This window comes from Budorcas taxicolor, chromosome 6, assembly GCF_023091745.1.
Source record: "Budorcas taxicolor isolate Tak-1 chromosome 6, Takin1.1, whole genome shotgun sequence".
Lineage (NCBI taxonomy): Eukaryota > Metazoa > Chordata > Mammalia > Artiodactyla > Bovidae > Budorcas > Budorcas taxicolor.
Genome location: NC_068915.1, coordinates 66,732,569 through 66,745,981, shown reverse-complemented (window position 1 = coordinate 66,745,981; position 13,413 = coordinate 66,732,569). Strand labels below are relative to the sequence as shown.

General features: G+C 39.9%; 1 protein-coding gene across 1 annotated transcript in view; it reads left to right on the top strand.

The window, feature by feature from the left end:
• Nucleotides 1–13,413, top strand: part of CORIN (corin, serine peptidase) — a 304,969-nt gene that overhangs the window by 211,406 nt on the left and 80,150 nt on the right. The window contains 3 exon segments of the mRNA XM_052642198.1: nucleotides 560–670; nucleotides 3,315–3,431; nucleotides 6,681–6,788. Of these exon segments, the coding sequence (XP_052498158.1) occupies nucleotides 560–670; nucleotides 3,315–3,431; nucleotides 6,681–6,788 (336 nt within the window).

The following is a 13,413-nucleotide window of genomic DNA, read 5'->3' as shown; positions in this document are numbered from 1 at the left end:
AATTCAGCTTTTTTCCACATGTGATATACAGTATTTTTCTCTAACTTATCTCATTTAGCATACATTTACACAACATTTTATGTCAATTATATCTCAGTTAAAAAGAGGAATGAACCTTTTAAAGTTGTTGTTGTTTAGTTGCTAAGTCATGTTCAATTCTTCTGTGACCCTGTGAACTGTAGCCCACCAGGCTCCTTTGTCTATGGGATTTCCCAGACAAGAATACTGGAGTGGGTTGCAGTTTCTTTCTCCAGGGGATCTTCCCAACCCAAGGATCGAACCCATGTCTCCTGAATTAGCAGATGGATTTACCACTGAGCCACCACATTTTAAAGAACTGTGTTTGATTCTGAATGTCCTCTCCTGAATTATTAATAAAACCAGCTGAATTCTTCTTGCTTGTTTACCATTTTGACTCTGTAATTAGCTCTCAAATTTTTGGTAGTGTATAATTTAGTGACAGAAGAACTTTCTAACTTGTACTGGCACTATGAGCCATACATTCCAAGTGTTTGTCATGTTGGTTCTCTCCATCTTCCTGAGTGCTTGCTTCCTCCAGATTGCAATCCCATAGAGGAACATCGCTGTGGAGACGGGCGCTGCATTGCCATTGAATGGGTGTGTGATGGGGACCACGACTGCGTGGATAAATCCGATGAAGTCAATTGCTGTGAGTGCCCTGAAGGTTTTCATCTTGTTCATTTTTGCACTTCTGTCTGTTTAGTCAAATACACTCAAGGTTCACTATCTAAACAGTGCATTCTTACGCTTTGGTCCTGGCCTATACAGATGATAATTGAATGGTATGATGACAGTAACAGTGTAGTATAACTGATGTCTGAATTTCTTTCCCCAAAACTCAAAGCCTGACTTGGCCACTGTGGCCAAGCAGGTGGCTGTTTTCTCTCGCATTACCCACAAACCTTCTTTTGTGACTTTGTCAAAGCAGATCTTCTCCCCAGAGACTGGGAACTTTCTGTCTGCAAACAATATATTAGCAGTTAAGCAAGAGCCTCCACACATGCTCACCATTTGTCAGAGAGCATAGTGAGAACTGACAGAGAGAAGAGAGCCTTCAGGGCTGATGGAGTTACACAGAGTGTGTGATGATATTGTTACTTCAGAGCCTGTCTTATTTCTGGTGAGTATATCTGGAGAAAACCAAAATTCAAAAGGGTACACGTACCCATATATTCATAGCAGCAGACCCGGGTTCGATCCCTGGTTTGGGAAGATCTCCTGGAGAAAGAAATGGCAGCCCACTCCAGTATTCTTGCCTGGAAAATGTCACAAAGAGTTGAACACGACTGAGCGACTTCAAGACATGGAAGCAACCTAAATGTTCCTTGACAGATGAATGGATAAAGAAGATGTGGTCTGTGTATACTGTAGAATATCACTCAGCCATAAAAAATGCTGAAATAATGCCATTTGCAGCAACATGGATGGACCAGTAGATTATCATACTAAGTGAAAGAAGCTAGACAGAGGTAGACAAGTAGCATATGACATCACTTATATGTGGAATCTAAAAAAATTACACAAATGAACTTATTTGCCAAACAGAAGCAGACTCACAGACACAGGAAAAAAATTTATGTTACCAAAGGGGAAAGAAAAGGAAAAATAAATTAGGACTTTGGAATTAACATAGACACACTGCTGTATATAAAATAGATAACCAACAAGGTCTACTGTATAGCATAGTGAACTATACTTAATATTTTGTAGTAACCAATAGGAATAGGTACATATACATAGATGTATATATGTATAACTGAATCACTGTGCTATATACCTGAAACTAACTATTATAAATCAAGTATACTTCAATTGCTTTTTTTTAAAAAAAGACTCTTCAGGTAGCTGTTATACTACCTAATAAAATCTAGTATGGCTTGCCACATTTTTTTCCTAGAAAGTATATTATACTCGATAGGGAATAATAAAATGATTAAATAGAAGCTAAAGAAGAGTGATATTGACCTGAAAGAGTTAAGGCAGTGCATTTTATGCATATTCAAGCTAATTAAACTTTTTATTCCATCTTTTACTGTCTAATAAAAGTAGAAACCGTGGCTACATATGAGATTAGCTGTTTAATTTGCTTGTAATTTAAGGCAAAAATAGAAATGTAGGTTGCATGGCTTTTATTTTGACATAAGAAAACTCATTTAAATTAATTAACAAACACTATGCTCAGCTTTCCTCTTTCCTGAATTATATTTGAACTGGTATATCATCTGAGTCCTGAGTGGACATTGTGGAAAAGGATGGACTGTATTTTGATGGATCTTGGAAAAGCAAGAACATGGTGCTTATGTGTGTATGTAGACAGCAACTCTGTGAAGGCTGAGGTCACATGATACAGGGGTTTCTGATGCTTTAAAAGACAATAGGGATAGAATTAAGACAACCAGTTCCTGGAAGGTTAATGGTCACTAGATCATCCTTTTAAATATCAGATGTCATAAGCAAGTTTTGAAATAAAGTGTTTATTGTGGGGTAGGTATAATGCATTAGGTCAGGTTGGTGCATTAGGTCAGGTTGGTGCAGAGTGAAATGCTGGGGCTTAGGGTTAGAAAATCTTCCTCCATATTCTGGCCCTACTTTTCAACAGCCTTGAGAGTATGACACACACACTGAAGTCTCTAAGCTTCAGTTTCTTTATTCTAAACTAGGTTGATAACTTGCACTTGACAAATTTGTTATGAGGATTTGAGATTAGATATGTTAATACTCCTAGCACAGCTATTGCCACAAAGTAAACCTTTAATAAATTGTAGTTTTCATATCATTGGTATAACTGCTTGTTGTTTAGTTGCTAAGTAACATCCGATTCTTTTGTGACTCCATGCACTGTAGCCCGCCAGGCTCCTCTATCCATGGGATTTCCTGGGCAAGAATACTGGAGTGGATTGTCATTCCCTTCTCCAGGGGATCTTCCTGACCCAGGGATTGAACCCACGTCTCCTGCATTGCAGGCAGATTCTTTACCAATAAGCCACCTGGGAAGTCCAGTATAACTACTACCATTGTTAATACTATTTCACTTATGCAGTGATCTAGAAAAGGTTAGTTTTAAGCAAGTGCTACTTAATAGGGTAAGAGAACTTCCAGATAGAAAACCTTGCATTCCAAGAACACTTGGCATGAAAAAACTTAATGACACATTCATTCATTTGGGCAGAGCATTCAGATGTTTAGAACACTTCATTTCTTGGTGATGCCAGATAAACAGGAATCATGGATATGATCCGCACACTGAAAGAAATACAGATAATTAAAATGCATGTTATTTTGGTGTTCCCTAGCATGTCACAGCCAGGGGCTGGTGGAATGCAGAAATGGACAGTGCATCCCCAGCACTTTCCAGTGTGATGGAGACGAGGACTGTAAGGATGGAAGTGATGAGGAGAGTTGTAGTGATGGTAAGTGTGTGTTCCAACCCCAGAAATAGTCTTTCCTTGGGAGCAAAACAAAACTTTGGAAGTTACCTAGTGCTTAAAGGATTCCCACAGAAATAGTTTCAGATTGCCTAATGCACTGGTCCCCACAGTTCCGGTCAGCCAGAAACAGTTTTCTGTGGTAAATACAAGTCTCAGGCAACTTACACTGAAAACTCATTCCTAAGGGTAAAAAATAGTGGTTAAACACTTAAACAGCACAGGTAGATTCAGTTAGCTGTTTTATGGGGAAACACTACAATAAAGAGAGAAGTGTAGCACATACTATTCAGTTCAATTAGATTCCAGTTAGAAGGAAATGGCTTCTGAAATTGAATGCAATGGCTTCCAAAAATAACCATGTGCAGAGAAGCCATTTAATGCCTCCCATTGCCAAACAATATGCTGGAACACATTTTAAAAGCAGTCTTATTATCTGTGAAGCCCTCAAAGAAAAAGTAAGTCAAATAAATTGGTTTTCTGTTGGAAAAGAAAGCTCTACCCTGATTGTCTTAAGCCTCAGTTTGTGTAGAAGTATCTCTCAGTACAGGGCTAGTGGTATCTTTTGACTTAAAAACCACTACGTTTGTCTATAAGTCTTACTTGCGTCTTACTAACATAGCCTTGTTGTTAGGAATGTGGAGGTTGCCGCTCAGCTGCCTGGGTTCAGACCCCAGCTTCCACTTACTCCCTGGTTGACTTTGGGCCAGTAATTTAAGCCTGTTACTTCTCAATTTCTGTATCTGTAATCTCAGAATAATGATAACTACTTCATAGAGATGACATGTGTTGAGTACTCCATAAATGTAAAGATAAGCTATTTTCTGTGGCTGGTACCTGAAAGCCTGTCATAGGCTGTGTGTATCCCACATCAGCTAATGAGCTTGGTCACCTGTAACTAAATTAGATTTGCCGTAATGAGTATTGCTATTAGAATAGTTTTAATGAGAATGGATTGTAGACCAAAAGAGAGAGCCTTTTAATCACAGATTTATTCCATAAAAAACTAGATAAGGATAGCTTTGTTTTACCAGTTTTGAAAATTCAGAAGGAAATCCTTTTCTGGCCTTGAGTGATTCCATATCAGCCAAGAAGCTCCCTTTTGCTCAAATAGTTCTCTCTACATTATTCAATGCTGTTTGAAATAATTTTGTATTCTTTACTATGCAGTGGCAGGATTTGCCAGTATTTCTTTATATCTGTGAGATTCAAGAAAAATCACATGATAAAATAAAAAAGAAAGGAAAGTGAAATTGTAGTGAATTTAGATTATTCACTCTGCTAAATTCAATATACTAAAAGTATATTGTGGTGCTGGGAATTCAGTGGCAAGCAGAACAGCTCATGGGGCTGGCAGCCTTCTGGGAGAGATAGGCGTGAAACAGTAGGTCTGGTAACCAGGGAGGGATGCAGGCCAGGAAGGAAATTCAAGGTGCTAGGATTTGTTATTATGGATGCATGTCCTGGTAAAGGGCTTCTGGGAAGCTGCCCTGAAGAGGACGTATTGGAGCTACTATCTGAAGAATGAATGGAATTAGCAAAGGATAGTGGGACTGGAGAAAGCATTTCAGACACAGGAAACAGCTTGTCCAAAGGCCCCAAGGTGGAAAGAGCAAGGTAGCATAGAGGAGTGGGAGAACGCCATTGTCTTTAGAGAGCTGAGAGTGAAGGGCAGTGAGTTACAACACAACAGAGTCACTGTCAGCAGTAATCACTGACTGCTTATGGTCGGCTAGGCTGGGAGGAAGGCCGGGATCGCTTCTCCCGGGGCTTGGAGCCCTATTCAAGACAGAGGCCTTTACAACCCTCAGCTTCACTCTCAGCCTTCCTGTTTAGTCTCCCTTAACTAAGGGAGTGACTCCAATACATCCTGCTATTGGCTTGGGAAACCCATCCTTCCCTCTTACCCCAGCTTATACCATCTGCCTAAAAACTCCTCTGAGAAGCTTTCTTCTTACTGCCCTAATTTGCTTTTACTGCTTTTTACATGTATCTTCAGGGAGCAATGATCATATGGCATTATAAGATTTCGTTCATGAAGATATCCCTAATTAGAGTTGAAACTATCAGACTTTTTTAATCTTTTAATGCTCAGTGCCTTGCTGGCAAACTAAGTTGTCACATAGCAAGCACTTAATATTGGCTCAAATAATGAATGCATGGTGTCTGAATAAAAATTTTTTAAAAGAGACTAGTATTCATGGAACTTAGCCTGACTTACCTTGCAAAAAAACCTTTTATCTGCTAAATATTGAAAAAAAGGGAGTGATATCTCTTTTTCGCAAGGCTATGATATATAGTGTTGTTCATTAACGGTACTAGAAGGGAGAGTCCAGTATACTAAATATTATATTTAGAATTATAGGTAAGATTGTAGAACTTAGAATTCTAGATAAGAAAGTCCAGTATAATAAATATTGTCAGAATTATAGGTAAGAATGATTGTTATACTGTTACTTATATTTAAAAATGCCTTGCAAAATATTGTAGAGTCCAGATGATGTGTCTAAAAATAATTGACTATAATGGGGGCAAACTAGAAAGAGAATGGGCAGTAATTTATTGCCTTTTCCATTTATCTACAAATGACCAGGAAATCAATGGGAAAAGCAGTTTTCTCTCCATGTACCTTAAGGAAAAGCCATTAGGCTGACATTACTGTTGTCATTCATTTGGAAACAAGAAACCTAATTCTCAGGTCATTGCAGCTGGGGCAGTGCTACTTTCCAGAGACACACCAAAAATATGGATAACAGCTGCTTACAATCCTGCCATGATAAAGTACCCTTATTATATTGATGTTGATGCCCTATTTATTATTAAGGAGAGCATTTTCCTTAGAGGGAAGACTAGAGCTGGGATCAAATGAGACTTTAAAATATTGGCGCTTCCCTCAAATTACTTGAGTTTTCTTTTGTCATCAGCTGTATGCACCCGTGTAAATACGGGTGCATATAGTTTTTTCATTAAAAACTATAACAACCTATTTTTAAAGGATGGATTGCCCTTTAGTTTCTTCATTCCTGAAGAGTCCTTCTGGAATAACAGTGTTGTATTTAGCTGCAGGAAAATTAATCCAGAAAGTACCTACTCAGCTTGTGTTCAGTATTTTTGAAGACGCTGGAAGGAAATTAGAGTTGTGTCCTTCCTCAGCTCTGGATCCTTCAGACACTAGTGCTTAGAATTTACTTACGGATGCTGATGAAAGTGAATGTGCCTTTCTCTCTTCTGTAGGTCAGACTCTATGTCAAGAAGGAGACCAAAGATGCCTCTACAGTTCTTGCCTTGGTTCATGTGGTGGTAACTCTCTTTGTGACCCCAGCAACAGTGTGAATAATTGTAGTAAGTACAGCCTCTGACAAATGCAATCACTCTGTCAGGATATGCATTCAATGTTTTCCTTTCTCATTTACATTAAAATACTGAAGTCTGGAATCCCTCCAAAATATGTATATGCATATATTTTCTCTCTCTCTTTTTTTTTTTAAAAGGTTGCATGTGGTAGCAGAAAAGAAGCAAAGTGGTCTTAATTAACTGAAATCATAAACAAATGTGTCACTGTGAATGGGCTATAAATCCATGTTGTTTAATATCATTGGCATGACTTTCCACTCAGCATCAGCTCCTATATATTATTTTCCTGGTTCCATCTGCAGGCAGATGCTATCGTTCTTCCTTTTTAAAGCCCAGCCTCAAAAGTAGAAACTTTATCTGAGAAGCAGATATAAAATTCATCTAAACAACCACATAAAATTTTGGCGGTCTGTTCTTGCGATAAAATGTATTCTTACCCTCCCAGGAACTTTGCTGACCTAGAACAGTCTTGTGGCTGTTGTGTTCATTTGTGTTGGTGACAGGGGAAAAGCTCCAAATGGTGTAGACAGGTGGCTTTCTCCAAACTGGCTTATGAGGAGGGATAATTAGGGGAAGATGGAATGGGCAAGGTGAGCAGAAAGACTCTCCCGGGGAATTTAAAATGAATCGGAAAGTCCCCAAAGGCCCTGATTTCTAGTAATGGTGTCTTACTTCTGGACTCTGCCTTCATAGTCTACTCCCTTCTTACACTCTTTAGAACTAATTTTTGGCCTCCCTGTCAGGTTGGGCTTAAGATTCAGAAGAGGTCTGTCAAGCTTTCAGTTGACAAGAAGGTGTGGCTTCTTAGCACAGATCCTGGCAGTGAAGGTCCTAGAGGCTGGGAGGTTGAAAAGCTGAAGGGTTCAGCTCCCTGGAATTGTTCAAGTTTTCAGATTCTAATTTTACTCATGACTTTTCTGGGTCAGCATAGAGCTTATGGGTGGGGAAAGCCCATACCCCTTAGGGGACTTTTAGGGGTGAAAACAGTGGGCTGGATAGGAGACTGAGGGAGACAGCCACTTAATAACCCATCTGACAAGATTTTTTATTTTCATGAGCACTTAATAACTGTTTGGCTGAAAGCACAATTCCCAGTCCTCCACTTCCCATAGGGAGAGAGCAGTGCAGATAGTTACCAGTCTGACTACTAAGACATGTTACCATTTTATTCACTCTAAACTCCATTAAATATATGTATATGTGTGTATATGGTTAGTCTTTGCTTATCTCGGACTCTTCCTTGGAACTTGTTCAGAATCTTTTTTTTTTTTTTTCTTTTACTTCACTTTGAACTTGGGTTGCAGAATTTTGGACAGTGACAGTGTTGTCTCAGACATGTGTATTTTACTAAAGTTTTGAGGGTTATCTGACATAGCATGGCACTGTTAGATTAAAAAATTTTGAGAGAGCAATGTTAGCCCATATCAAGTTTAGGTGGGGAGTCACTAGGTGTATGTTTTCCTGTTTTCTCTATACTTGAAATATTTTAAGATTAAAAATGTAAATGTCTTTACATCTGTCAAAATAAAAGAATTTGTAGGAAGAGCACTAGATAACTTGGCTCATATATATATTCAACCAGTACTTAGCCTGTGATGTTCCAGGGACTCTGTGCACTTTTATGGAAAAGAAAGGAGACATGATTTCAGCCTTCCTGGAGATTACTTTTCAATAGGGGGATCATTTACCACCTTCCCACTCATATATATAATTTAATTTTGGTTTCCTTTTTATGTTCTTCAAATGCGCTCACAATTTCCCTAGCATCTCACTGTCTCAGCAGCTTCCTCTTTCATCACAAATGTTTTTGCCAGGCTCTCTCCATGTATATTCAGCAGACACTGGAACACCTCCTCTTCTGAGTGTCAGGCACTGGGCTAGTCACTCATCCCCATTCCTTGTGTGTGATTAAAAACAGTGTATAAGTCTAACTTCCAGTTGAGAGTAAAGATGCTACTCCCTATTTTTCAAAGAGTAGAGACACACACAAAGTAGATAAAGAATGGTGTGTGTCTACTTGGTTCTCTATAAAAACATGGACAAGCAACATCTCCCCTCAGAAAACTCTTAATCACTTGAAAATGTGATTAATCACTTAAAAATCTTTGCTGCTACCAATAAGACCCTGTTGTTATTTAGATTCTGGGGCACAAGTGAGCAGCACTGTCATTCCCTGGCTGCCTGCCAGTGGAGAATATGGGTTTGGAAAATGTGGATGTTTTGTCTGGTGGAGTCAGCCTCTCTCACTGGAGTTGCTGGGATGCTAGTTCTTAAAGACAGTGGTTCTTGTTGTCCCATAAAAAATTATGTAACTTCCTAATTGTCCCTGAAGATGTATTGGGTAGGGCCCAGGCATCAGTATTTTCAAAACCTCCCAGGTGACCCCAGTGTGCAGTGCAAGTTGAGAACGATTGTTTTGTGGCCTGATGAGGCTGCAGAAATTAGTAACATCTTGAAAGAGGGTGTGAAAAATGTCTTCATGGTTTTTGTATTTTTCAATGGATAAGTTTCATGGTTTATCTCAGATTCCCGCATGTGGCTACAATTTAAAGAACAAAAGCCTAAACAATATAGCTCAGATAATAGTGTTCAGTGATAGGCCAGTGTCACCATATCCACTCACGCCCAGAATCTTTAATACGTCTGTACTCTGCTGGGAGGCAAAAGCAGATAGCTCCTTGCCTTGGGGAGTAGGAACAGGGATGTAATGTCCCCTCAGTCGGGGGTGTAGGGACTAACCCATCACTTGCACCTTGCAGTGTGCGATCCGGACAGCCGGGAAACCTGGTGGAGGGAGCAGCTCCCGGGCATGTGTCTCTCTCTGCCTCCCTGCACCCAGGACCGCTGTGGCCATGCGAAGCCAGAAATGACTGTCATGCCTCAGGGACTCCCCTGAGTTTCCCATAGTGTTCCAGCAGTCTTTCATTCTACGTGTTTGCCCATGTACTTTTCCCTCCAACACTCATTTTAATAACACAGAAGGAATGGGGGCACAAGTGACTAGTCCAGTGCTGGACACTCAGCAGAGGGGATGTTCAAACGTTTGCTGAATATATATGGAAAGGACCTGGCAAGAACATCTGTGATGAAAGAGGAAACTGATGAGACAGTGAGATACTAGGGAAACTGTGCTGAGTGTGTTTGAAGAACAGAAAAAGAAAACCAAAATCGTATATATGAGTGGGAAGATGGCAGTATGATCCTCCCACTGAAAAGTTAAATCCAGGAAGAAGTAACAGCTTTGTTATTTGAATAATTTCTCAGGGGTATGTCAATTTTCTGGCCTCTCTTTGCAGTCTCTAGTTGGAGGAACAGAGAGTGTAGAAGTGTGATCAAAGAGTCAGGTGAGAAGAATGGGCTCTTTCTAAAAGCATTTTCAAGGAGTAAATGAAAAGTAATTGATTGAATGAGAATATTGCCATATGGTAACCAGGAGAATTAATAGGACGAGACATTGAGCATGGACAGGCAGCTGTAGACATCACAAAGAGAAGTTGCTGGACGTGTCGTTTGATGAGAGAACATCACAGCACCTAGAACCTTGTCCAAGTCCTGGTGAAACCTAACCAGCCTCCTGGCTTCAGCTGCCAGTGTTCAGGTAACAAGGAGTACAGGGGTACATGTTTTACCTGCCTAGAGTGTTCCATCAGCAAAATCCAGACTGGCGCCCTCCAAGGTCAAGTCCCCAGATTTTTCAATACTTAAATATTAAGGAGAAAGAAAGACATAGAGGGGGAACATAGCTATTATAAGAGACTTAGATAGGTTTTCAAAAATGGGTAGCCAAACTGTAGTATGTAGGTTGTGGTACATACACACTTAGGTAATACAGCTATAAAGAAGAACAAGGAAGTAATGACTCTGAAACTCAGTAGTTACTTTGTAGGAGAAGAGGAGAATGTTGACATATGACAGGATATATGGAAGGGCGCCTGTGATGGTCTGGTAAAGTTAAATTTCTTGACCTGAGTGGTGGTTACAAGGATGTTCACCTTATAATAGCTCTTCAAATTATTGAAAATAATAAAGACAGAGATTTAAAATGAAAAGTGAAAGTGGCAGTCGCTCAGTCATGTCCAACTCTTTGGGAGTCCATGGACTGTAGCCCACCAGGTGTCTCCGTCTATGGGATTCTCCAGGCAAGATTACTGGAGCGGGTAGTCAGTTCCTTCTCCGGGGGATCTTCGCCCAGGGATCAAACCTGGGTCTCCTGCATCATAGATGGATACTTTACTGTCTGAGCCACAAAGTTTGATGCAAAGGTGAACCTGAGGATCGTATACATGCCAATGGATGTTGGAAGTGACATTTTCTCATGTAAATGACCATAACCTAATACATGATTCCCAATGACTTAAGATATTGTGTGTGTGCTAAGTCGCTTCAGTCGTGTCTGACTCCTTGTGACCCTATGGATTGTACCCCGCCAGGTTCCTCTCTCCGTGGAATTCTCCAGGCAAGAATACTGTAGTCAGTAGCCATTTCCCCCTTCGGGGATCTTCCTGACCCAGGGATGGACCCCACATCTCTTATGTCTCCTGCATCGGCAGGCCGGTTCTTTACCACTGTTGCCACCAAGATGTAACATGGTTTAGTTAACAATCCTGTCTGGGGGTTGAATTCAGAGTTTGAAAGGTGGGCTATCATTGAGACTCCATCACGACATTTCTTTCAACAGATATCTTTTTAAACCTCATCTATGTTCAGGATGCCTTGCTGAGCACTGAAAACATTGGAAACAGCCCTGTGGTTGCTAAACGTCCTCACATGTTTGTGACGCGATCGCCCTCTAGTGACTGTTGTAAATCAGGCACATATGTGAGTCTAATGCTTAAGATAAAAAAAGTTTGATACCATAAATCCCAGAATTGGAGGTTGCCAGATATCTTGGAGAAGGAAATGGCAACCCACTCCAGGATTCTTGCCTGGAGAATCCCAGGGACGGAGGAGCCTAGTGGACTGCCGTCTATGGGGTCGCACAGAGTCGGACACGACTGAAGTGACTTAGCAGCAGCAGCAGCAGATATCTTGAGAGTTTATCTTGCTGAGCATTCCATTATGAAGGAACAAAACACAGGATTCAATCAACCTCAATGCATTCAATAAAGATCTCAGAATAGTATATGATCATAACTTAATCCTTTCATCTCCCTTGACACTGAAATATTTAAAGCCTGTATCTTATCCCAAATCAAAAGTGATACATCCCCTACATATCAAAAGAGAGAAAAGTTGTCCACGCGATATGTTCATTAGTTAATATCAATGAAAGGAACTGATAAAAAAGTCAAAACTTGATAGGGTGGTTGAGGAAAAGAGAAAGAAAAGGTGTCTACAGGGGAAAAAAGACTGCATCAAAATATGTGTAAATGATCCCATTTTGGGGGGTAAAATTTTAAGTATATTGAAGAAATTAGGAAAAACATAGAGGTTGAGCTGTTTCTACTGCTTGGTCATGATAGGTTATCAAGCAACAAAAACAAGTTGAAAAGTAATAGTGATAGTACAGTTATCCTTTGGCGAAAGCATAGACATATCTCTGCCTGTGGTATGTAAACTCTTATGCATATAAATATGAGCAAATGAAAGGCCTGAAAGGATTAAAACTGTCTTTTAGCTTTGAGGAAAGTTAAGAGAAAGGGAGGTGGGGAATGGAGAACTTTTCCTATATGCATCTTTTTATTGTCTTTATAACAAACATGCATTTTTTGTGTGTAATCTGAAATCAAACATTTCATGTTACTCCTCTTTCACAAATCAGAGAAGCAAGAATTTGAACAAACCCCATCCCTCTTCCATCTCTTTCTTCTCTCTACACTGTAGGCATCCTCAGGATTATGCCAGATTTGGAGAGTTACTTCCCCAGTAAACTGAGTCTTATATATGTGGTCATGAGCTTTTTAATCTGATCAGTGTCAAGCTTCCTATAGCATAGTCTCTGAAAAGCCCTCAGATTCTTAAAATCGAGAAATCATCCCAGAGCTGTTTTACTATTTCACTGCAGTCCTAATTGCTAATCTGTTTGCCTGCTTACCACTTCTTAGTTAAATAATTAAATTTAACTTGAATAATTACCCTTAAGGCATGACGTCTTTGGTGGACCTGTCTTGATTCTACAAAGACACTCCGTTGATCACCTCTTTCCTCTGGGAATGAGGCATGTCTACAGCAGAAAAGGGACAGAAAGCCTTGCTGCTGCTTTCCCCCAAATCTGTCCAAACTCCTTTTGTCCTGGGAAGTCTTCCCAAGCTGCTTCTGTCCACTTTGTCCCTTTGGGTTCAAGCATTTTGTCCAGTCCTGCTGGCCTAACCTGGTCACGTTATATCCCTGGAGACTTAGACTGCTTCAATGGCTTGGACTATATTTTGAATTATTTTTACATTTTAAAGTGCCTAGGATAGTTTCTGACACTTTTCTTCCTCCTATCCTCCCTTAATTCTCACACTATGCTTGGTGCAGAGGCTGAGATCAAGAAATAAGGTCTCCAGGGAACTATATTTAATATCTTATAATAAACTATAATGGAAAAGAATCTGAAAAAGAATTCATTTTAATTATGTATGTAAAACTGAATCGCTTTGCTATACACCAGAAGCTAACACAACACTGTAAA